This window comes from Chelon labrosus (assembly GCF_963514085.1).
Source record: "Chelon labrosus genome assembly, chromosome: 7".
Classification (NCBI taxonomy): domain Eukaryota; kingdom Metazoa; phylum Chordata; class Actinopteri; order Mugiliformes; family Mugilidae; genus Chelon; species Chelon labrosus.
The window spans coordinates 12643940-12670793 of record NC_140343.1 but is presented as its reverse complement, the minus strand read 5'-3'; the positions used below and the strand labels follow the sequence as shown (position 1 = coordinate 12670793).

Below are 26854 nucleotides of genomic sequence, written 5' to 3'. Positions count from 1 at the left end.
ATAGAGCCATAGAGGAAGCTGAAAAGAAGATAGCTGAGGTTAATGTGGCGCTATTCCTTTCTGCCGCAGCCTACCGGGCGGGGGACGAACTGCCGTGGAGCCCGAAGATAGATGCGGGACGTTTCTGGTCTTGAGCACCGCGGATTTACTCCAGCGGGCACGATCATTTTTTAATAAATATTGAATCATAACAAACAACAGCGCAAGATGGGCAGGCATTCAAATCAGCTTTAACTTCCTCCGGTGTCGGCTTAGCTTCGAAATGGTAGGACAAAAACCTATTCTGTTGTAGAGTGTTTCTTCCTATCTGTGTGCTGCTTCGTATTTTTCCAAAATACGCAATGCGAGGAGCTGAATGAGTAACATACACTGCGCAGCTGAAAGTGGAGCAGAAAGCGGCCTCTGTGCATTTCTCCAAATGTCAACAAGCCAGTTTTCTTTATTTATTTCTGTCTTTTTAGTTTTGTCGCGGCGTCCGATTGTGGTCCCATCCGCGACGCTTGCCCACGAAGAGACGCTGAACTTCATTCAGTATCTCATAAATAAAATATCGTAATACGCGATGGCAAATAGACACTCCGGAACAACGCAACTCTTCAACAACGCTGAATAGTCAGTGCCCGTCCCTTAAATTCGGCGCACACACACCGGGCGCAAAACTCTCCATACTTTCATAAAATCCCAACTTTTCCAGTCGGTCCGCTTATTCATTCATCTGGCGTTTTCCACCTAACAGTCCGCGCTGGCTGAGGACTGCAGCGTTTAACGATTGTTCAAGTTTAATTTGTATTGACCCGGAGCGCTGTTTGATCAATGTATGTGTGCCGAATTTATCAAGAGGCCATCTAAGGAGGGGTGGGTTTATGTCACGCGTGAAACAATGCGTACGCCTCTCGTAAAACAAATCAGCTTTAAAGTCCTGCGGTTTTGAATGAAGTTTTGAATGCGTGTCGCCGAGGTGCAGGAGAGCGAGGTATTTCGGCGTCGCACGGGGCTTTTATCCCAGCGGTGAATGTGCTTCTCGACCCATGACGGCTGGGTGTTAATCGCACAACATGGTTTGTGGTGTGGATCTGTTTCAGGTGTGAAGTCGGGGGGATGAAAGTTGGGGGGCTTTGTAGCCGAGCGTGCTGCAGCAGGCCCGTGTGTCCTGTTCCGGTCGTTACGCCGTATGGTGGAAGGCCAAGTTGAAGTTCAGTTCAAGCCTCTAACCCTCCCGGTTTGTGGATGAGTGGATGTTTATGCGCGTTTGTGTTAGTCAGCAGAAAATGGCCGCAGTTACAGCCAGCGGGCTGAGTTAGAATGACAAGCCGTGCAGAGGCCCTCCTCTGTCGGCACACGACCGAGGCAGAGTCCCGCTAGGAAAACACCGATTCTCAGCTGACCGAGACAACTAGTCATCACGAACCCAGTTCACCCCGGTTTGAAACACAGAAGGAGTCTTAATAAAGTTGCGATGTGAGCCACTTTACGAGAGAGACGCCAAAGATAAGAAAACTGTCAAATGTTGCCCCCCCCTTCCATCCATAAATACATGAAGTACACTTTCCTAGGCTGGAGGCTGTTTAATAGATAGCTGGGGCATCCTCAGAGCTTGCAGTGTCCACAAAGATGAATAATATTACACTTCTCATGATGTCTTGATTATTGATCACTTATTCAAAACACATAAAGACCCTTTAATGTTTTGTAGTGCATATTTTCATATTTACTTTTTTTTTAGCAGTGGCGGATGAAGTATTCAGACCTTTACTGAAGTAAAAGTGGCAGTGATCTTGTTACATGTAGAAGTTCTGCATGTAAGCACATCAGCATTATTAGAAAAATGTAATCTAGACTACTTAGGCTATGAAAAGTATGAGATAAAAGCTAATAAAGAGCTTATAAAACTTATATTTCCTGATGTTTTGTTTTACTACATCCTTTCACGAGAGATTGGGTCAGTTTAGGACTTTGAACACCTTGTTTGAGTTGCTACGCTGTGTTTTCAGCATATGTGATATGAGTCGTTAAAAACTGCATTAAGACCACCACACAGATCCTGATGTGGGCTGCTGTATGTAAAGCCAATCCTGAGATAAACTAGTGGAGGAAGAGGGCAGCAGAGCCTGCAGCTTGAAGTTCATAGTTTGGGATGGGCTGAACTCATGATGTCATTTCACTTCTCTTTCTTTTCTTTTTTTGTTGACCCTTCATCTCCTTCCTTTCTCTTGTGACATGCTCCGCTTCACCTCTGCGCATATTCACCGGACAACGATTGCTTTCGGACTTTTCTCTGTTTTGCTTTCTGCGGGGGGAATTTTCCGGAGCCCAAACTTTCTGGCATGTCATCGTTTCTGAAGTTAACGTGGCAGAGTCATCTGAGGCAACCAGAGCTCTCTCTCATGTCTGGGTTCTTTGTAAAAAAAAAAAAAAAAAAAAAAAAAATACTCCAAGGGAAAAAAATGAAAAAAATAAAAATCAGCATTTTCTCCAACCCACAGGCACAGCTGCCTAACTACATCAGTGTGGAAGAGCATGTAGCAATCTGCTTAAGAATAGACAACGCTATGGGGGATGTAAATTGTCAACCCAGGAATATTTATGTTAATACCAAGCCTGGTCTGAGTCAGCACACTACTATCAAAATGATGTGTTCTTCTCTCTCCTCCTCTACCTGTCTCAGGTAAAAATACTTCTTTTGCCCTTATATTAGAAAGAGATAAAACGCAGCATACAATATTTGTTATAGTGACATGTTAATTAAGCCATTTCAGTATGATTTTAAAGAACTGTAATTTCTCTTTCCTTTGCCCTTTTGCCTTTTTATTGGATAGTCTCTATAGAAGAAGTGGAGAGAGACAGGAAGTAATGGGACGACAAGCAACAAAGGCAACATTTAACAGCATTTATTTCTTTTTTTTTTTCATTCAACTCATTGATTATCAGTTTCCCATCCAAAAGGTATGCTCTAGGAATTACAGAGAAACTTGAAAAACATTGCCTGAGTTCATTGGTTGAGAAGTTTCAATACTGTGCTTGCATATTTAGTTTCTTTCATCCCGGAAAGCCGGGCTGAATGCCACATTTGACTCGGCCATGGCCGTTCTGTCATTTCCTTCAAGTTTCTTCCCCATTACTTCAGACCAGACTAAAAACAGCCTTCAGTTATTTATTGCTATACTTAATTGTCATCTCTTCCCACTATAATACTTTCTTTTTCCATGATCTTCTCCTTTCACTTTCTGACCTCTTCATTCTTGCCCTCTGGTTGTGCCGCTGGACCGGAGCAGCACCGTACCACAAAATGACTCCTTGCACGCTGTCTGTTCAAAAAAAGAACAAGAACACAGATAAAGAATGAAGAGGGTGAGGTGTTACTGCCAGTTAGGGGGCAGCAGTGGCAGAAGCGGGACAATAACCTGCCCACCACCATGATTTAGCAGCATGGTCCCTAATCATTCTAGTAGATGACATACTGGAAACAATGGCCTTGACTGTGCACATTCAGTAGCCACTGCATTAATTCAGTTCAGTTCAATTAAAGGTTATTTATGTAGCATCAACAACAATACAAATTGTCTCAAGAACCCTTTACAGAACTCAGAGCTTGAAAGGTGACAGAAGCAAGAAACTGCTTGAGGCCAGTCGGTTTGAGACAGAAAAATAGAGAGAGGAGAGGGGGAGAAGAGAGCAGCAGGAGGAACAATATGATACATTCATCTGTCATAGATACATACACCGATCAGGCACAACATTATGACCACCTTCATAATATTGTGTAGGTCTCCCTTGTGCCTCATCAGAGAAGAGACATGGGTCTTCTGAGGGTGTCCTTTGGTGTCTGACAAGAGGATGTTGTTAGTGGGGGCCTTTGGGTCCTATGGGTTGAGAGGAGGGGCCTCTGGATCGTCCCACAAATACTTGATCAGTTTGGGATCTAGTGAATTTGGAGGCCAGGTCAACACCATGTGCTGTTTTTCTTTTTTGAGTTGTTCCTATACCGTTTTTGTGTGTGTGTTTGTGTCTGGCTGCATCCTGCTGGGGATGGGTGCTGCCATCAAGGAGTGTCATTGCTATGGGGTGGGGGTGCCTGGTCTGGTCTAGATGGGTGGTACATGTCTAAGTAACATCCACATGAATGTCAGGTCCAAATGTTTCCCAGCAGAACATTGAATTGTCACAAGATGGTCAATGTTATTCACTTCTCCTGTCAGTGGTTTTAATGTTGCGGCTGATCGGTGTACATACATGTGATTAAAGCATATATACAGAATCTAATCATGATATAAACAAGAGTACAATATATAGCTGATGTGTAATGAATATAAACAAGTGGCATAAAAATACAGCTGGGTGTCATCTGCACGGCAATGGAAATTTATGCAGTGTTTCCTAATAATTTGCCTGAAGGAAGCATGTATAATGTGAAAAGTATTGGCCCGAGTAGAAAAGCCTTTCTACCTCTTGCGACTCCGTAACTGACATTTGTATAAAGCACTGAGATCTAACAGGACAAGTATAGACACAAGTCCGTCGTCTGTTGGCATGTTGTTGTTAGTAACTTCAACCAGTGGTGTTTCTGTGCAGTGAGTAGGCAGGTCAATTACCATCTTGGGAGGGTTTGTGCAGGAGGGCACAGAGGACTGGTGGAGACAGGTTTAGTTCCCTTTCATTGCTTTAATAAATGGAACCATGGTCAACATTATTTGGCTTTTTTGACAGAAATTTACAAAGCGATGTCAGTTGATTAAACATATATAATGTAAAATTAGTGATTACATAAGTATTCACCAGCTTCAAGTCGGTGTAGTAGCACACTGAGTCAGGTTGCACAGAGATCAGGCATGAGCAGTGCTTTTCAAGTCCAGCCACAAAGTTCTTGAATCAGTTCTTGTAGTTCTTGAATCAGATCATCTTCCAGTGTTTTCAGATATTTTGCTGCATTCCTTTTACCCTCGACCTTTACAGGCATCCGAGGCCTGCTACTGAGAACCATTTTCACAGCATGATGCTGCCGCCACCGTGCTTCACAAGTGGTGTGCTTGTTGTGATTTACAGTAGCATGCCTAAAAAACTCAGTTTTGGTCTCATCAGATTCAAAAACCTTCTTCCAGTTGACCGTGGACTCCTCCACAGACGGACTCTTGTCGAGATTTAATAACACTTTACCACTTTTTTTCCCATAAAGCTTTGAGCCATGCAACAGTTATTGTAAGCGGAGTCTCTCCTATCTGAGCTGCAGCAGCTTTTAACTCCTCTCTCTCTCTTTAGTCTCCACCTTGCACGGTCACTCATTTTGTGAGGACAGCCTGCTCTAGGCAGGTTAACACATAAGGCTTGTGCCTTCCATTTCTTCATGATGTATTTATCTGAACTCCAGGGTGACATTTTATTTGTATCCATTTCCTGACTTAAACGTTTCGGTAACCCTTTCTCAGAGTTGCCTGGGGTGTTATTTTGTCTTCATAGTGTAACTGTTGCCGGGAATAATGATTCATCAGTGACTGGACCTTCCAAACACAGGTGTCTTTATACTGAGACACATATTGAGACTAGACTACAAACTAAAATTGTTCTAGACCTCCATAGAATTAGGTCACTTCAAAGTAGGTGAATACTTACATTATATATTTGTATTCAATTGTTATGACTTTCTAGTAATATGGTTTCAGTTTGGTAGTAGAGAGTATACATGTGAGACAATATGAGATGGCACATAGTCATATCGTGTCATTATATTACTTGCTCGTAGAAAAACTAAAGTTGGTCTTCATATTGTTCATTGTCACAGATTTAACCTGTTGATTGTGTGTGAAATTAATTATAAATGTAAAGCATAAATAATAATATAGCAATTTGTCTTATTAAAGTCCTAAACTGCATACTGACACAACATCGTTTCTGTCATGACATATTGTATACACTGACAACTCAGTCACAGCAAACTGTATACAGGGTGACAGAAGACGTTAAATTCCTCCAAAAAGTTGTGAACTTTATGTTTAACAAAGCAACGCCACTGCAACAAAGATTTCTCCTCTCAAGAATCAAAACCTGGTTTCAAAATAAAAGCTCCAGGAAAAGTATTATACTGAAATACCCCATGTAAAAGCCTTGTGTTGGCCCCTGCATGCCACTTTAAGATAGCATAAATATCTAACGTCTAAAGTTATGTTTTGATCAGGCAAAATCATTGATTTACAGATCAAACTGTGACCTTAGGTTTTGCAGAAAATGCAAAAAAAATGTGTTTTTCAAATTTAAAATGGTGGTGAATGCGTCATCTTAGACTATTTCTTTTGCTGGACATACTTTTCGCAGTTTAAGCAGATTTAAATCACTGAGTCGTGAAATCTTTCGGCACCCAAACTGCATTTTCATAAATGAAGGAAATGCACCGCAGCCGATAACTGTGTTGTACTGTGTCCCTCTGTATTTACATACAGGATGAGTTTCATCCTTTCATTGAGGCTCTGCTGCCCCAGGTCCGTGCCTTCGCCTACACATGGTTCAACCTCCAGGCCAGGAAAAGGAAATACTTCAAAAAGCACGAGAAGAGGATGACTAAGGAAGAAGAGAGAGCCGTCAAAGATGAACTACTGGGGGAGAAGGCAGAGGTGGGGTGGATAAGTGGAGAGGTGGATAGCTGAAATTTGCATATAAATTATATTTGAAACGGTTTAAATAGTTTGTTTTGCAAATTCAACAGTGTGCGCCTACTTTGTTTATAGCCACACCAGCGTTTTACCACATATTCATATACTTGATGTATTCCCGAATAATGTGTAATTAAGTGTATGTATTGTACTGTATCTCTTCCTTTACAACATCATTGTTTTTGTAGGTTAAACAGAAGTGGGCCAGTCGTCTTTTGGCTAAGCTAAGAAAGGACATTAGACCTGAATGCAGAGAAGACTTTGTGCTGTCAATCACCGGGAAGAAAGCTGCCTGTTGTGTCTTGTCAAACCCCGACCAGAAAGGCAAAATGAGACGCATAGACTGTCTCAGACAAGCTGACAAGGTAAATTGTGTTTTATTTAATTTATATTTTTCAACTTGTTGGAGCCAAGCTAGGGTGTGTATTTTATTTTCACCTCGGAGGGATTTAACTTTTAGTTTTATCAACAGGATTTTATTGTGTCACGGGTCATGGATGTACAATTTAACGCCTGTCTTGGCTCTGTTTCACACACTGTAAAACATTGCAAGTCAGTAAAACTTAGAAGCAAAAGTTCACCTGCTGCCTTAAAAATGCGAGTAAATTCAACCTGAAGATAACCGTCTGTGGGTTTGAGTCCATGGGCCGACTGGGGGCCTTTCTGTGTGGAGTTTGGATGTTCTGGCGACCTGTCCAGGGTGTATCCCGCCTCTCGTCTGATGACAGCTGGGATAGGCTCCAACCCCCCCCCCAAATTAACTATAGTGCCATTTTAAGTTGAGAGCGCTAATGTTTTTGTTTCCACTCCCACTTACTGATTTCTCATCTTGACGACTAATAGCAAGTTGACAGATTCAACTCATATCTTGCCAGAAATTAAACATTTATTTTATTCAAGCTGTTTTGGGAGGAGGACGTTAAAGTTTGATCCACCAAAAACAGCCTGTTTGGAATGCATTCCTGGAAGGGGAACCGGTTCTAAAATCCACCCATCCATGACGCTTATGGTGCCAGTATTTTTGCTGACGTTGCAATACCGCGGTTTAATCCTGCTTTGTTGAGCCTTGTTTGGAAGGTATCGCAATTTTATAGCAATAGTTCTGTCTAATTAAAAAATTTGAAAATCGCGGCAGTGTTCAGATCATACCACCCTTCTTCCTCCTCCTCCTCCCCCATCGCTTATTTCAACTCAAGACATGAGTTAAATGAACATTGACCACACAGACAAAACTCACAAGAAGTCAAGACAGTGGATTACTTTAAGTTTAAGTCCGTAAAACTTATTAAACTGAGTTCAATATCAAAAACTTGTCATGACTGAAGTGTTAAAGAGAAGAAAATAATAACTGTAATTTTTTACAGTGTGCCTTTCTTGACGCACAAACAGTTTGTTCATGGAGCGAGAGAACCTCAGAGATGTGGTTGGGTTTCCTCACAGGAACTGCTAGCGTCAGGTCCTTCTACAACATTTCTGTTGGTTTAAAATCAGGCTCTGTAGAGACATTTTTTTCCATTGCTGGCACATAGTTTGGTTTTGCAACGTCCCACATGGAGCGGACCCTGCGTTGTGTTTTCGTGAAACTAAAGGCAGCGCCACGACAAACCCGCGTTAGCACCTGAACCCACGTGGAGCAGGAGCTGCAAATAGTTTGTGGGAATAGCACCGGCTGACGAGGACTGCACGTGATGATGTTCTCGTGTTATTTTTCTGCTGAGCATCGTCACGAATGTTTACTGAAAACAGTGTACGGCTACAAAACCACACATGCGTGAAAGAGCACATATTTGACACCTTTTTGATGGAAAAACTTCTAAATTCAGCCTGTTATTGTAATATTTTCATTGTGAATATTTATCAAATCATGTTATTTTGACTTTTTTTTGTGCATATTGGCAAACCTTTCCTTATTGTTCTTGTTCAGTTGAATATTACGTTTGCCATAACACAGTTTTAATAAAGAAAACTGTTTTGAATCATGATATGTCTTGAGTTCACGTAGACTGTAAGAAATCAATTAATCTCCCATCTCTATGTAAACTTATGAGTATAACTGTGACTCTTTTACATTGCCAGGCAGCTGGATTCTCATCAAGATTAATCTTACCAAATTTCATTCTGCGTGCTTGTGGCAGATAACTTAAACCTTTTATCTGCATTTGTTTGTTTTTTGTCAGAGACGGCACGAATCATCTGTTAACATACCACATGCAAACACTTTACTCTCCAGTTATATGTTTCTAGATCTGACTGGTTTAAGTTAGCGTGCAACGGCATGTGATTAAATCTCCTGCTGAGGGTTTTTGAATATACCAGCCTTTTCTATGCCCAAGTACAACTTATCAGATGGCTCTGTGTAACAAACATGTCATGTTATGAATTATACAAGTCCCAGGTCGGCTTCTACACGCTTCATAAGTTTCCACACTTTTATGAAATAAATCCTCAATATAATATAATAGACTCTTACAACATTATTTCACATGTAAAACTTCCAAGATGCAGCAATGAAAGCAAAGGAATCTGGTCTCCAGATTGGATCTGGGGTGTGGAGTAAGATTCGCTGTGAGGCTACCTGGGTGCTACTGTCCTGATTCAGCAGTTGCACCTGAGGTTCTGCTCTACTTTACTTTCTTTCTGCACAGTCCGTGTTTTTCAATTCAAATATCTGAATTATTACGACCTTTTTTACTAAATTTTTTCTGTTTCCTTGATCGTCATTCGAACGATCACTTTTTTTGTCAGTTACAATTTATTTTACTTCCTGTATTTGTGTTGTTTCTGCCATTGATGATTGTCTGATTGGTTTTACCTGTGTCTTGTTACCCTTGTCTTCACTGTGTATTTACCCCATGTGCCCTCTCATAGTCAGTTTATAAAAGTTTCACCCTAGTATTTTTTCATTTTAATGTCCTTCATGTTGCTACAAATCAAGTTAGATATCAGTACAAGAGTGCGCAATTGATTTTAGGTGCTCCACGCTCCATGTAGCATGTTGTCAATCTGGGGCTACTTGGTTATGGCATGATAAATGTCCTTTTCTCCACACTGTTAAATTAACAGTGAATCTGTATTATACACCTGAGGAGGAGGACTGACGCAGTGAATCCACGGAATCAGTAATGATTTTGTTTCGTCTTTTCCTGAGGTGTGGCGATTGGACCTGGTGATGGTCATCCTTTTTAAAGGAATCCCGCTGGAAAGCACCGACGGCGAACGGCTCGTGAAAGGAGGCCAGTGTTCCAATCCAATACTCTGTGTCCAGCCTCGACACATCTCCGTCTCTGTCAAAGAGCTCGACCTCTACCTCGCTTACTATGTACACGAGAGAGGTATTTACCAGCACACACTGTAATGGTGTCCTTAATGCATGTGGATCATATGGCTCCCGAGCAACATGAAATAGTCTACATTTGCTTCAGTGGTGTGTTACAAGTTTTCATTCTTTTGTTATTATGAATACATTTTATTATCTTATATTATCTTTTCATTCCATTTTAACATAAAATTTTTAACTGTAACAGCACATCAGTGTTATATCCAATTTTTCACATCTTAAACAGTGTATTCCTTCTTGTAAAGACCCTCTCATTACATTACTTCTGATTATCTTTAAAGGGGAACTACTGTTTTTTTACAACCTGGACCTTATTTCTGGCTTAAAATCCGATCGTTTACTCACCTATATAACTTTGGTGTCATTTGTAGTCGTTCGGGAGATATTTAGAAAGGCGTATATTCATATAGTGGGAGTGACTGGGGCACCGAAAAGCAGCCTCTAAATAACGCATTATCTGCCGCGAAACTCATTCATTTCACCAATGTTTTGTTATCGTACGCTAGTGCTATTCCCCGTTGAGTCCGGAGTTACCTGTTATCATCATCCAGGTCAGATGATGTCTTCTGACCTGGATGATGTCATCTCTGAGCGCCGCGCGCACCCGCGACGGGCAGCTTGTTTACCTGTAATTTGCTACTGCTAGTTTTTTTCAGCATGGCTGAATATTTTTCCCATTCTGAGGTTGTGGACGAACCATAGCAGTAACAAATTACAGGTAAACAAGCCGACCGTCGCGGGTGTGCGCGGCGCTCAGAGATGACATCATCGTTTCGGTGCCCCAGTCACTCCCACTATATGGATATATGCATTTCTAAATATCTCCCGAACGACTACAAATTACACAAAAGTTATATGGGTGAGTAAACGATCGTATTTTATGCCAGAAATAAGGTCCAGGTTGTAAAAAACAGTAGATCCCCTTTAATGTACAGTATGTTTGTCATTTTAAAAAAAAATACATTATATGTCAAATGCAATTCTTATCTACCTTTTTGTACAGCTGAGTACAGTCAATGGTCAAAACAGATGAATGACTTAGGTAGCTTTTGGCCCAGCTAGCTAGGTGGACCACCAGTCTTTCCCAAAATAGGAAATCCATGCATGTCTCCTTCCAAGGACTACTATAGTAGCACAACAATTTATCCTTAGGTTATCCTCAGGCTCCATCTACGCTATTGGAGCTATCCTGCAGGACACTTTTTTTTTTTTTTTTACCTGCACACACAGTGGCACTTGTTCTACTTTCTCTGTGTACCTCTCTCTACAGAGGCAGACCAGAGAAGCCCTCCCAGTTGTACAGGAGTGGGTTCTGATCAGGAGGACAGTCGGACTGCCAACATAGGTAACGTAGCATAACTAAACACATGTTATTTTAATCCTTAAAAAATAATAATCGGACTCCACGGGTATAGATATGAACAGCCGTTATGTTTCTGCAGATGGTCCAGAGTTCCAGGAGAGTTTTGTGACGTCAGGCGTTTTTACTGTTACTGAACTGGTCCAGGTGACAAGAAGTAAGTCGGCTTTACACTTACAATTATTATGGTTGGCCTTTACCCGCCTATGTTGGTGCATTGTGACACCAAATCTTCAGCACTGTTCATGTTTGAGCTACATCGTGCTTGGCATGTCATTGGACTATAGACAGACTTTCATACCATTAAATACGGGAAATATGAATTGTTCAGTTCTGCATTTGTAGTGTGGGTGTTTAATTTAATGATCAGAAGCTTGTAGTTACCATCACTCGAGATTAAATGTCAAATAGCAAACAGTATAATGTACATACTGTGTATATGAGTGAGTATTTGTTATATTTTGGATAGGACATATTCTTTGGATTTATGGGCATTAATTATGTTATACGTAAGTGTTTATTTTTGTGCAGGGCCTTAGTGAGAGAGAGACGTTTGTTGGTAGACAGGACGTGAGGGAAATGGATGGAGGGATGCATGAGAGAGGTCGAAGAGAAGGCATCAAGGCTGCTGAATGTGTGGATGGATGATGGTTCCTGTAATGAAAGGTGGAAGAGGAAGAAAAGAAAATAGCAGGGATGAGAAAGTAGGGGGCGAACAGATAAACAGAAAAGGAGGGGGTTAAGACACCTTTATAGGTTAGCGCGGTAAATAGAATGAGATTGGGCATGTTCTAGTTCCTGAATTTAAGTTACAGTATCACACATAGCACAATCCACAAGTTCAGTTTTCGACATCTGACTTCTCTTTGGAGTTGAACTATACACCGATCAGCCACAACATTAAAACCACTGACAGGAGAAGTGATTGACACTGAACATCTTGTGACAATACAGTGTTTGGCTGGGAAACTTTAGACCCGGCATTCATGTGGATGTTACTTAGACATGTAGCACCCACCTAGACCAGACCGTGCACCCCCCACCCCATAGCAATGACACTCCTTGATGGCAGTAGCCATCCCCAGCAGGATGCAGCCTTTCACACACACATAATATTAGGCAGGTGGTTTAAATGTCATCTCTGATCGGTGTACATCACGTCGTTCAGAAGGTTCTAAGCACGACACTGAGTCTGTTCTCCCTTTGTAGCTCCAGTAATATCAGGAGTCGGTTCTGGTTTCTCCATGGGGGAGCTCCAGGGTCATCTGGGCTACGACCTCAACCAGTCTGTCAACCAGCCCGTCAGCCTCAGACGATCCCTGGCCAGCACCTCATCCAGCGGGTAATTTCACACACACATGCACGCTGGTATGGCTACCTCTGTGAGGACGCTAATGGATCTAAGGTATTCCCTCCCTAAATTATTTATTTATACATTTTAAGATGATGAATTATTCCATCTCGTTAAAGGTAGCTTAATTTATTGTTAAAATGTCCTAGTCTGGCACAAACTGGCACCGTCCTCTCCTTTTTGTGTCCCCTACGGCATTGCTAGAGGCTTAAAATAATAATAATAAGTGCTTCATTAACACGTGCAATCATTTTACTGAAATAGCCAAGAGCAATTATCAAGGGATACTTATAGGTCTGTGACTGGGCACTCCTGTGTCTGATGATCCATTGACCCGCAGTCAGTCATGCGGCTGGACTTATGTGGAAAATAGAAGCCCCTGTCCATGAGTTCCTCAACTCCAACCTCTGGAAGAACTTCTCATGCGTTACAGGAGAGGCTGAGAACAGGGAATCTCAGAGGGCCATGTTCAAAGCCTCTGGCAGCTGGAGGGAGCTGTGGTCAGAAGGTTATTGGCGTCAGTCATGGTAGCAACCTGAGAACCTGTGGGTGGAAACCAGTGATGAGGGCAGCTGTCAAGCTGAGAAAGGAGACCTTTTTGGCTCAGCTAGCTTTGGGGTCGGTGGAAGCACTTTACAGGTACTGGGAGGGCATAAGGGAATGTACTGTAGTAAAAACTCTGATGTGGGAGAAGATTGGGAAAGCTAGGGAGAAGGACGCATTAAAAATGAAGAAATAAACATTGCATATGTAAATACAACTCAAGACTCATACATGTTTTAAATATCCAAAAAAGGTTAAAAAAGGCAACTGGACTTGTAGAGTCCAGCTCTACAAGTCCAGTTGCCCTTTTTAACCTTTTGTGGATATGCCATGCCCTGGATCACTGAGAACCTTCAGAGACATGTTTTAAATGTATTTAAAACATTAAACGTGTGAAATATTCTCGTTCTAAGTTGTGCTCTCGTTCAGTTTGAGCAGCGGAAACTGCAGTTTATTGTATCCATCATCAAAGTTCAAAATCAGCATAAAGAAGCATATGGTTTATCCCACTGGTTAGAAAGCTCAGTTGCACTGATTAAAAGATGTTTATTAAACACATTTTGTTATACTTGGCATAGTTGTTGCCATCTGAGCAATGATCCATTGCACCATGTTTTTCTGTTCAGACGACAGACAGATATTAACACAGTCACAAACCATATTTGGAAGTGCAAATTCATCAGATGTGTTTTGTAGGGGGCATGGGCTATGCTCTCTGGAAGCTGCAGCTGGATAAAGTTGCATGTAGTGGCTGAATGTTGAGACAAAGTCACATTCATACTGGGATATATAGTTTATTGGCAAGATCTCTCAGGCCACAGAAAAGGGGATGGCTGTCCTTGAGGCTGATACACGTGATGTATAGATAGAGATTTGATTCAATCACAGGTGTGCAGCTCAGTGCAGGTGGTAATGCAGCCAAGATGCACTGAGGATGCACAAGATGCACCATTTTCTCAGACCACATTTGGCCACATTCTTTTAGCAGTGTAACACATTACATCCTGGCACACATTGAAGAACCACCTACTCAACCACCACCCTCTGTGTAAGTTGTGTTGCCTTGTGTGGTGCATGCCTCCCATGCACAAACAAACAAAACATTCCAGTTGTGTTCACAGTGTTCTACTGCATACCAAATTATGCAGTTGTTTATTTGCATCGGTGCCCTGGAACACAGATCCAGTCCCAAGTGGTCACTCCAGACACATGTGAAGATGCATTCTCTTCTCAGGTGTGAACGTGCATACTGAGAGCTGTGCACCCGTGATTGGTCCTTGACCGTGCTTCCAAAGCATACAGCGTTTACACTAGACTACTGGTGCTGCAGGCTTCTGGGAGGAGGTCAGATCTCCCTCAATGCATCTTGGGTGTGTTGCACCTGCACTTGATACCATTATTCCATTGTGTACTGCATGTAAATGCCAGGTGTGACTAGAACCACGTTAAATTAAAGGAAATCAATCAGGTTTAAAACTTTGTGGGAATGCAGGCCAGGTTTACAGTTACAGCCTGGCATACATCTTGTTGTTGACTATTCCAGCCACAGCATCATTGGAAAAGTCTTCCTAAATGCAAACTTACCACAATATGACAGGCGAAGGAGATCTTCTTCATTTCTGCATAAAAATGAATTAAAACATCAGCATTTTTTTCCTAAAGGTAGACAAAGAGAATCCAAATGAAAATGATATACTTGTGCTTTGACACATACATCAGCTCCTCCGGGCTCACAGTGGTCTTAAATGTCTATGCCGTGACTATGGTATGATGATTTTTTTAAGCTTACTGCTTGCAGCACATCACAGATTGCACCGTGAAACCATAATCCTAAATGTCTGTGTCTACAGGAGTAAGCGCCATAAGTCTGGCTCTATGGAGGAAGACGCTGATAGTCCAGGTGGGGAGTATTACCACTCACCTTCGTCTCCTGCCAGCAGTTCCAGGAACTGGACTGATGACATGGAAGGAGGTAACACAATAAGAACAAGAGACTAATACGCCACCAACTTTGCTATTTACAGCCAATCTTGCATGCATGCACAGCTGGGTGGCAGAAAGGAAGTTTGGATAACGTCACAATTAGCTTCATTAGCATGTAGTATTAAAATTCTGCTGTTTTCATTAACATATACTAGACAATCAAAAGTATCACGACTTAATAGAGTTGATAATATTTAATAGTAGTGATTAGATCGTGTAGGAGCTGGAAAATGTATTCTGATTGTTTAGAAGTTACCCTGGCTTCCTTTGTGACCTCTCAGACTATTATACGTCTTTCTTTTGGAGTGATCTTTGTTGGTCGAGCACTCCTGTGGAGGGTAACAGTCGTCTTAAGTCTCCTCCATTTGTTCACAGTCTGTCTGACTGTGAATTTGTTGATTCAAAACTCTTTAGAGATGGATTTGTAACATTTCCCAGCCCAACAACAACTCTTTGTCCTCCATCATGCATCTCCACAGACATGTGTTATGAAGAACAGACTGAGACAAATCTCAAAAAGCAGGACACTGAACGATACCTGAGTCTCATTACTTTGATTGTAAAGTACAGTTGGGTTCTCTTTGTCTACTTGCATGACTGATGAGGTTTTGAGTCGTTTTAATGCAGAAATGTTGAAAATACTGAGGGGCCCAAATATATTTTAATCAGCACTGTATATATTTGCAGAGGAAGGGGTACGGTTGTATCCTGAACAGACAGTGCCTAGTAAATGCGGTGCTTTTAAAACAACACTATAGTGCCTGAAAGATCGTGCCTACCCTGTGATTTGTGTGTGATTTAGGTTTGTCTCCTCCAGTAAAGAAGTCAGAGATGGACAGTCCCTCTCCCCAGGAAGATTCCCCAAGAATGGGCTCCTTCACTCAGCACCACCGGCCCGTCATTGCAGTTCACAGCGGTCAGTAGCGCACACACACGCACACACACACACACACACACACACACACAGATCATTTTCTTTTATTGGGAGAAAGGAAAGGACAAACAATCATTTCATTTTTTTTTTTCTTAGGTCTGTCTCGGAGTCCCCATCCCTCCTCGTCTCTTCACTTCCCGTCCTCCTCCTACTTCCCCCACGGAGCAATCCGCTATCCTCCCCACCTGACCCAGGACCCGCTGAAAGACCTGGTCTCTTTAGCCTGCGACCCTGCCAATCAAACCCCCAGTTCAGTGAGTACACAGAGTCATCAGAGGGCCAAACATTGTTCCCTTTCTTTAAATACTTATTGGATACCTATGTACAAATACAAGGAATGAGAAAAGATAAGGGAGTAATGATAAGACAGTAATCTATCTTCACATATAGTCATGCCGGCCACAATATCCTTCCACGTTAAATACGCTATAACACTTTCATTCTTAACGTCTTTCCCTCTATGTTCCAGCTGAATGGCAGCAACCAGGTGAAAGTGCCCAGTCACTACATCTCCTCTCAGATGCTGACCACCCCTGGACCAGTATCGTCTCTGGCTGCTCCCCGGTCCTCCCTTCCGCGGCCGACACTTCCTACAGAGTCAAAGGCCACTACCACATCCTCTGATGGCGGCGCAAACTCCCCCACATCACCCAGTAAGTGGTAGCAGACAGACCGCCATTAAAATATGTATATACAGTATGTATAGTATGTATACACTACGTCCTATAGACATACAGCAGTCAAAGGATAATGTATCATCCTGTGGGAAATTTGGATTTGTTGAACTAGACTAGATTTCACCATGAGGGCTGCCAGCAAGTGGATGGCAACTTGATGGTAACTGTGGATGAGGTCCACTTTTCACACCAGATGGGCACAGGCACCACCCATCAACAGGCTTCAGCACAACTTAGAGTGGTGAGGTTTACGGGCTGTGTCCAGTGGAAGATAAGAAAGTAGGCTGTGAGGGGGCTGGGAACATGGCAAGAATCTGGAGAATCTTATCTATAGCGGAAAGCATGTTGGACAGTCTGATGAGACACTTGCTCTGCTGAGAGTACATGCATGCAAACCAAAGGTGAGGTCAGAGGTTCACACATCAGCTAGCTGCTAATTTTAAGAGATTTGATGATGTTCTCCATTGTAGGTCCTTAGTGACAAGGAGATATGTATACCACTGTATCTTACTAAGACAACTGTCAGTCATCTGGACCGATTTTATTAAAGGTGCAGCATCATTCATCATTTACAAAAGTGACCTTGTACTTTGAGACATTGTGAGCCTGATTTTATTTTTAAACACTCTCAGCATACTCTGCCCCTGGGACACCCCCTGCCAATCGCTCGTCCTTTGTTGGAGTCACCCCTCGAGACCCAGGTGGACTCTACCAAGCTCAGGTTGGTGTGGCTCCCTTTATATTGTCAGCTTCAACTTACGGACAACTCGGTTGACCCTACAAACCAAACAAAAGTCAGTTCCAGATATCTGTTGAATTTCAGATTCATGCTGTAATTTCTTCCTCTCTGCTAAATTAAGAAGACGCAAAATCAATAAGATGATTGTTTCATGTATACCTCTCGACTCTGGCAGTGTCCCTTCTCTGTAATATTACTATAATCGCTTTCAATGACAAACCTGCCAATAAAATATCGGATAGTCGACATTTAATGCTAACACACGCTATCATTAAGCATCTTGAATCCAAAAACACTCCTTGCAGATGTAAGGTAGGTACGAGATTTAGTAACTGGCAGGTTGCAGATGTGCATATACTGCATGACTAGTAGTGGGATGATGGGGAAGCAGTGAACCACAGGGTTAGTGGATAAAGGGGAGTCTCAAGTCATTTCAGTGTAAATTTTAATTGTGTTTCTGTCTCTCTTCCAGTCTTGGTATCTGGGCAACTGAGTGAACTCTGCAGTAAAGGTAATTGTCCTGGCAGAAATGTCCCGGAGGAAAGGAAACAATGTTGTCAAGACGTTGCCAAAGGAAAAATATATTCAGCTTTGTAGTAATGCGGGGTTCATACATATATAGATATACATCACGGTATATTTATATATGTGTTCGTAGCCAGAAGACGCGGTCCGGATGGAAGAAGGGAGCTCCTCTCAATCTGTCTTTTAACAGCCCCATGAACTACTCTATATGACACCACGCAGCTGACACAAAGGGGCACTTGTGTGAGCTGCGATTTTCAAGTGAAACTATTGGATCGGTGCAGTGGTCTGGTTGGTCGAATATGGACTACAGACCGGGACCAGCCATCAACACACCAGATCCTTAGAAGACTAAGACCTAACTGTTTCCCCAGGATGTGGTCTGTTTCCCTGGGACGGATGTCAGCCTTTACCCCTGTACCCTGGGTCTTTACACTAAACCCAGTACATGGCCTATATAGACCTCGCACCCCGTTCAACAACCCAGAATGCCCCTCTCTGCTGCAGGTGCTGCTTATAATATATGCAAATAAGAAAGAACGAGAGATCCTATTGTTAACATGTAATGTTTTGTTGCACTTTCTGTTACTGATTTGTTTGAAGAAAATCACAAGGTGAAAGGCACTTTGTTTTTTTCTCTCCACCAAAAGATAGAGGCTTTGCCTTTTTTTATTGACAATCATCAGCCTGACACCTTTAAGTTGCCGCGTGATGCTCATGTTTTTAAGACTGTTGGATAAGGCTTTTTAAACCATTTAAAACAATAATAGTAATATAAGAGCTATATTTCTGCCTCTTGCAATAGAATACCCAGTAGCGTACCCGTATAGACCTATGCCCAGCGTTACTCTTAACTGGGTTGGGCTGCATGAAACAGCCATGCTGGTATTTTTTCCAAATGGACAAAGGTACAGTGTTTTGAAGACAAGAAAACAAGGAAACTCTTTTAGAATTAAAAAAAAAGAGGCAAGTGAGAGAAGAGAAAGTGTGTGTGTATGTGAGAAAGAGAGAGAGAGAGAGAGATTTGTGGATCCTTGGCTAAGGTTGCGGTTATGTTAGGGTTAGACTTTGGAAATTAGACATTAGCATAAGTCTCCAGGGATAGGCTTAAGAATGTAAGTCTATGCACATTCCCCAGGTAAGTTCATGTCTCAAAGAACACTGTGACAGGTGCATTAGACAGAGATACGCCTGTAGCAGGCGCTGCACTATGATGAGCATGGTTAAATTCTGGTGGTGCTGGTGAATTATTGAAGTTACTGTTTGCTAACGAGGTCAGTTCGTGCACATGCTGACTTAATCTGAGCACAAAATACAGGTATCTTGTCCACCTCTAGAACGTGTAGGGGTCGCTTGCGGGGCTCCGCCGTATAACTCAACCCCAACACAATTTGAACAATCCGCGGAGGAACACCAGCTGTAGTGTTTGGTTACTGTTCAGGCTCGGTGAGACAGAGACAGACGAATGAGAGAACTTGTCTTATTGGGTCAAACCTCGGTGGTTAAGCAGTGCCAGCAAGCAACAAATTCAGAATTTGAAGCCATAATTGAAGATCTCTTAAGTGCAATGTGCATTTCTATTGTGCTTTTGTGACGTAAAACAATACCTAGTTCTGGCAGGCTTTTTATGGCTTTAGTTATTTTAATAATATTTTGAGAGCAATTTTTTTAATGTTTAAATATCGAATGCTGCATTTTTGTCATAGTCTGGAATGTCTTCAAACATTTAAAATCATTTAACATTTAATCCAATTAAAAAACAATAATTTCTCTATTTAGTAACTGCAACAACTCAAGACCACATGTTTTTAGAAGTAACAGTGAGTTTTTGAAGCGACAGGATACAGTCCAGGAAGAAATTATTAAATGTGTCATTTCTATGGAAAATGTAAACGTGTCTTAATGTTGATCTGTAATTGTTATTAATCAGCTGCTCGGAAAACAATTGATGGATGCGTAGAAAGAAATAGCTCATAAATGAATCGATTGAAAAAAACACAGTCTGAAGCAGACGTGCAGTCAGATCGAGCAAAGAAGAGGATTCGCAGTTTTGTTACGCACAGGGAATGTTATACAGCGAAATGCTATTTTTATGTCCCTATAAATATCATTCACCTGCCTGGGAGATGTTCTTTAAAAGAGGAACAATAGATTCAAATCCGCTTTTGCAACCACTGCCACGGTCTGAGCAGTAACCCAATCTATAGTCCAGTGCTTCAGACTCTGCGCTTCAGCACATTCGATGTGAAATACATTTTTAAAAAAAACTAATATATGACATTTACAGACTCCTTTACCACTGCACAGTAAAGCTGAGAATGCTCTCCAGGATGTAGTCTTACATAATACCTTGTAAACAGAACCACGGAGGGTTTACTGTGAGATTAAATCCCCCGTAAGCCTCAGAAGAATTAAACTGCTCTGCTTTTTGCAAAACCGTATAAAAACAAACCCGTAGGGGACTAAGGACCGACGAAACAAAACGCAGCCTCTGTCAAACAGTGAGAAAGAGGAAAGCGAAGAAAAAACTGCGACGTTTACAGAGGATTTCCCAGCAGCTTTCATTTCACCATTTCATAAAAAATAGTTCAGAGTCCCCTCTTTTATTTATTTATTTTTATTTTATTTAAGGGGTAGCTGCGGTGTGGCCTGGAAGAGCATTATCAAGGAAAACATAAAGTGTGTTCAGACGTCTGTGAGTTTGCAAAAGGCACCTGGAATATATCAAGCAAGAGGATGAACAACCGTCTGTCCCTAAACCTTCAGCACAATGTGTTAAAGGGCTATATCTTCCACAAAATTCTTAAACTTTGGCAGTTTAATAAGATAAGATAAAAGAATCCTTTATTTATCCCACAGTTCAGAATGTGCTTTAGCTCATGGCCTGAAGAACAACAAACCAAAATAAATCAAAGATGCATAACTTTTCCAGTATTTATGGCTTGGACTGTACAGAGAAGAGTGGTACGGTCGGTGGCAATATTGGATTTATACAGTGATTTCACTCACCCAGGAGCAGGCAGTAAAAGATACTTTTAAGCTATTAAAATCTTTCACTTAGAAGAATGTGCACCAACTATACGTATGTAGAGGGTGGCTGGGTGTGTTTGCACGGCAGTTCAGATGAAGAGCGGCCTCTCCTACGGTGACAGCCAGTGTTGAAACGCGTGTGTGATTTTTACCGTTGACATTTAACTGACAGAAATGCGTCTTTCTATTAACGCTGTACATACTATGCAGTCCGGCACCACCCTGAATTTGCTCTGTGTTCTGTCCGAACACGGGTGTCAGAGTGTTTCCTTCTTTTTCCCCCGAGGGGGTTTGGGGGGTGCTTGGGGTTAAAGTTCACACGAGTCAGTGCCTACAAGGGGTTCGGAATATAGAGTGAAAGTGCTGGTGTGAGCTTGGTTTTGATTTAAGGTTCGGTTAAACTTGGCTTCAAGCTGATGTATACTGCATGGTGCTGCCCTGGTCGCTGTGCTGACCTAAAGAATGCATGGCTCAACCTGATGATACCTCTCCATCTCAGCCCTGCTCTTCGTCCTCCTTTTCCCCCTCTCTCTCTCTCTCTCTCTCTCTCTCTCTCTCTTAAACTTCTATTTTGCACGATATTTCATAAAAAGACATTATGTGCCTTGCCTTTAGTCAGAGAATAATAATACATTATGTGATCATACTTTTTTATGGCACAGCTGATAGCGCTTAATAAACGGCATGTTTGATTGCTTGACATAGTACGTTAGCGGATGCACTGATTTATTTTTTGTTTTTTTGATTTTTTTTTGGTTGTGGCTACGTGTCACCAGAGATGCTAGCTTCAATATAAACTCAGTAAACGCAACACGAGACAACAGGTGTTTATGCTCTCCTCCGCTCAGCTAATGAGCGAGCATTTACAGCGTCAAAGCAACAGTCTGACGTTTGTAGAATTTGCTGTCACGTGAGAAAGAGGATTTTTCTTCCCCCTGTAAAGTCGCCCGTAGATACTCAGCTCACTAAACACACAATGCAGATGTGTTTGGCTTAGCTTTGAGCTAAGCTGACCTAAGCACATCCCACCCATTTTCTTTTTCTTTTTCTGATGCTTCATCTGACATGTTTCATCGTGTGACTACGGTCCAGGTGTCATCCAATGACCTAAGTGAGAAACTGGTCATAAGAGGTGGTCATAAATACAAAGGGAGATCTAAACCCTTGTGCTGATGCAAAAACGTCATCATCATAATTTACACTCCAGATACAAACACTTATCACATGATACTTTAATTTAACGCGACAGTGGAATTAGCCTCTGAATTACATCTAAACCCCGAACAAGCAGGTGACTGGAAATAAGTTGTGAAAAAGAACTGGGGCCGTCCTTTTTTAAGAGGTGTTTTTTTTCATAGATATCATTTGCCATACTCAGGTGTTGATTGCACTTGCTGATTTAATTCAGTGCCTCTGCTGTTTGGTGTTAAGTCCTTTATTAATGTTCCCATTGCAAACAAAGTGCTTTTTTTTTCCAGAGATGCTGCTCAGCATTGTCAACATCTTGTTTTTGTTTTGTTTTCTTTGTTGTTCTTTTAATAATTTGTGTTAAACACGTAAAAAACAACCCATTCGATAGTACTTAATCCAGGGAAAAAGCTTTCACTATATCGTGAATATTTTGGCTTTGTGCCAGTATTGCCAAGTCACTCATCCCATGTAACTGAAGTGTGTTAAACGTGTTCAAGTTTGAGTTTCAAAGCTTTGCAGCTCAGTGATCAGTCAAAAGAACACCATCAATTCGCCTGTATGACGACTCTGACCATGTGACTAATGTCACCACGTGTGTTAAGGTACTACAAAGGGTAATAGATGACTTTGAATTTTACATGTTGCATGCACTTAAGTCTATTCTTAGTCAACATGGCATTTAGGTTCATTTTAGATATTCCTTGAGTTGTTATAATTACTTTGCTTATAGAATAATATGTTTAAACACAGCAATGTGTATAAAAATATGTACAACATGAACTTATTAGTTATAAAAAGATGTGTAGAATGCTTAAGTCTGTTGTGTTTGTGCATTTTAATTTGACTTTCTTAAGACAGCGGCCAAGTAACTGAGTAAGTGAACCCATGAAATGGGAAAATCTGTGGCTGGTTTAGTAATAAAATTAAGTTTATGAAGGGTAAGTCTTGGATGTCAGGTTAAGTGAAGTGAAGTGGTGAACTTGAATGCGTAACAGAAAAATGTATGACTGGATCTGAGTCTAGTACACGATGTCAAAAAGTGACAGCTTTTTTTATTTTTGAATTAAGTGTGCAAAATTACACACTGAGTTATGACTAATTATATGTTATTTTTTTTTGTTATAGCTCCACCCGTGTGGAAAATGTCCTTTAATTTGGTAGAATTCATGTAATTATTAAGTTTACGTCAAATATGTAACAGACAGGTTGGATTAAAAAAAAAAAAAAAAGCCTTTGTAGAAATGGTTTGACATATCAAAAAGCAAATAATGTACTAGATTTACACAGACTTAAGATCTGCAGTAATACACCACCAGACCCGGCTTGAGTTTCATCTTGACTGTAGATTTCTTAATCGAAGTTCCATCTCAAATTATCCACCCAGGAGACATGTACTTGATAAACAGCCTCATAATGGTGCTATTTTTAGTTTAATTCAAAAATGTACATTGAAGTCTGCTCATTACTTCGACATTGACACCTTTTTAATCTTCAAAGCCATTTTCTAGAGTAACATGAACCAAGATTTAATTTATAATTTGATGATACATCTGAGACGGTATGAATCAGAACTGCGGTACCCATATGGATGCAGCTTAAAATTACAAGTAGGAGGATGAAAGTTCTTTCCTTTCCTACGAAGGTTATTAACTCATATAGTGGGACTGACTACATGGCTGAGTTGTGACTGAGAAGGTGCTGGTTAACCAGTAAATGAATTAATGAAAGGTTTAGTATTGTACGGTTGATGTTGTCGCTGTTACATCTGAGCAGGTGTTTCCTGGGAATCTCTTTGCTCCTCTTACAGCCCAAGCTTTAGCCATGTTCAAACAGGTCTACATTTCAAACCTTCACCTGTAGAGAGGATTTATGTCCTATTTAAAGGCACACGATCTAAAAGCTGTAGATGTTTTTTGAATGTAAGTTTGTCAGTACACATAGGGTGTCTGCAAAATGTATTAGAGACATTTCATGATCATAAGTAAACCACAAATGCAACAACCAATCTAAAATGCAGTGAGACGTAGTCATGAGGCTAAAGTCAAAGTCTTAATAAGTTGGTGAGACTGTGTGCATCGCGATATTTAGAGAAAATAAGAGCCTACAGACTATTTTAGCCTCTCTTGCAAACTTTCCGCTAGTGCACCATTAACTATGCTGTCTCTCTGTTAACTTCAAATGAACCAGTAGGTCGTTCCTAACTGAAAACAAACTAAACAAAAATAACAAAGTAAATCTCTACAAGCAGTGCCTATCATTTTACTGCTAGTTAAACTGTACAGTATGTGTCGAATGGAAAACTACAGCACATTATGTGTTGCCATCACTAGTGCAGGTCCTAAGGTGCCATAAACAAACCAAAGATTTGAAGAAAATTTCAAAGAGGCACCGAAAGAACATCTGCGTTTTTAAGGGAAATCGAGGTTCGGTCATTTCAGAGTTTATGGTTCTTTGTTGTAAGGCAGATTTTTTTGCTCATGGACTAAAGCTGTGTCCTGTTTTCACTTTCTTTCAAGAATGCACTTTAATAAAACTCTAAATGCAGCTAACACATGTTAAAACACGTAAAAGGGACACAAAAGTGACAGAGGACAGGATAGGGACAAACTCAGCATATGAAGGCTTATTAGCAGTGCTGATCCAGTGTCATAATGAGTTCCTTTATCTGCTTTATTTTGTCATATATTTTGACAAAATATCTGATACTAATTATAGTGTTTCTGGCGACATGGTCAAGTACCTGTGTGTAATGTAAGACGTGGCATAAATATGGCCAGTTTAGTTTTCAAAAATCATACTTTTGTTTTAAATATTCACGTTGGAATGGTTTGCCAATGTAGAAAATATTTTTCTCTGTGGTACAGATCAAGTGCTGTTCAGACACAATTAACAGTTTCCAGTGTCATTTCTGCTACGGATTCTCTTATCTGCTGGTACACTGCTACCGCACGGTTTATGTCGAGTTGTTTTTCTCAGAGAATATTTGATTTGAATGCACATTTCAATCATTTTTTTTTCATCAAATTGTCGCTGAGAGTGCGTAAGTGAGAAACTGCTTCACTGACTTGCACATACACAACCACAACATCAGCGATGGCAAAGGCAGGATGAGGTTTCATCACCTATTGCATGACTTTTAAATTTATGTTTCAGTTCAGCTATGGGATAACGACAATAAGTCTCAACATGGTGATGCATTACACATCTTCAATACGTGAAAATAACAAACAAATGTGGTGAAAGTGGTGTCCCCTCTCACAAGTGTATTATTTGCTATACTGAAACACCTCAGAATTAACAATTTACCTTGGTCACTTCCATCTTTTCTGACTAATTAACTTATCCTAATGTTCAGTTTTAACACCTGATGACTCAGCTGCTATGACAATATAATTAAATAGTAGATGAGACTGAGGCAATCCTACCATGTCGCAGGAGTGCTGATAGTAATTCTGAGTCGATTGTTTCTGTGGAAAGGGCTGCTGCTCTGACTATCCCATCCTAACTATCCTGTAGTTAGAAGCAGCTTTGACGAAACCTTTAAGTACTTTTTCTTTCAGACATATTTTCTGCTGAAGCAAATGTCATTTATCAGTGTTTATTTGCATGATATAAACTAAGGGTCTGGACAAACAGTTGTATGTTCCTGTTTGAATGGGTCATAGTTTGAGTGACAGCTGTCAGGACCTGTGTCTCTGATCCAGTGTTATCCATCTGCCGTGGGCCATATTGACATTTTTAGACCTATATTTAGCTATTGCTATGAGCAGATTCTGATGAATTTATTACTGGAAATGAGTATGTTTCCCTATGCAAAATGTACCATGAATAAACAAGCTATACTACAATTCAGCCAACAGGATTCATTTATTTATTTATTTTTTAATTTCTTGCAACCAAAACATTGATTCGATCATTAAGGATTTTAATTTAATTTTTTGGTATTTTTGTATTTTTTTTGTATATTTTGTTTGCACTGTGGATTTTGCCTCAGCATAGGCTACTCCCTTGGTTTTATTACTTGTGACTGATACCGTTGAAACCATAGACTGTATATAAATATGGACACGTCTCATCACTTCCTTCCTTGCACTGGTCGAACTGATGCTATTTTCCCGGGGATACGGACAGCGCCATCTTGCGACTTTGGAGCCAGAGTCTGCACAGTACGGTCTGAGAGTGGAGCCACGCAGAGCCGCGATATCGATGACCCGACCACACTTCCGGCATCCTCACTCACGTTTTTGTTTAATTAATACTACGCTCTGCTCTATACCTCAACCAGTTACAAGGAAATGTTGGATTATACACTGTAATTGTTTTTTTGTTTTGTAAATTACAACTCTCTCACTCACCCACTCTTTACAGAGTGGTTGGCATGGCAACTGTTTCTGTAGTGTCAAATAACTAAAATGAAACTCATCCACAGAAAAAAATAAAAATGACACTTGAAAATCCATCAACATTATATTAACTACCTAAAATGACAGAAACCTTCCTTGAAAAAAAAATATATTTGATGTGTAGTTTAGTGTTTTAGTTTGGC

At 40.9% G+C, this 26854-nt stretch overlaps 1 protein-coding gene across 3 annotated transcripts; it reads left to right on the top strand.

Annotated features, from left to right (window-relative positions):
• The first annotated feature begins 124 nt into the window (after positions 1–124).
• nfic (nuclear factor I/C) lies at positions 125–26157 on the top strand. 3 transcript variants are annotated; one of them, XM_084548101.1, is made up of 13 exons: positions 125–265; positions 6429–6599; positions 6827–7003; positions 9787–9970; positions 11246–11320; positions 11418–11492; positions 12545–12677; positions 15080–15201; positions 16030–16128; positions 16243–16400; positions 16616–16799; positions 17456–17544; positions 18035–26157. In XM_084548101.1, the coding sequence occupies exons 1-13, from the start codon at positions 263–265 to the stop codon at positions 18053–18055; spliced, it is 1491 nt and encodes a 496-aa protein (XP_084404227.1). In that variant the 5' UTR covers positions 125–262; the 3' UTR covers positions 18056–26157. The 3 variants fall into 3 exon arrangements, 2 of the variants coding, with proteins under 2 accessions (XP_084404227.1, XP_084404226.1); XM_084548100.1 differs by having other exon boundaries at positions 16015–16128; XR_014699159.1 differs by lacking the exons at positions 16030–16128; positions 16243–16400; positions 16616–16799; positions 17456–17544; positions 18035–26157 and having other exon boundaries at positions 12545–12740; positions 15080–15134.
• Positions 26158–26854: the final 697 nt, after the last annotated feature.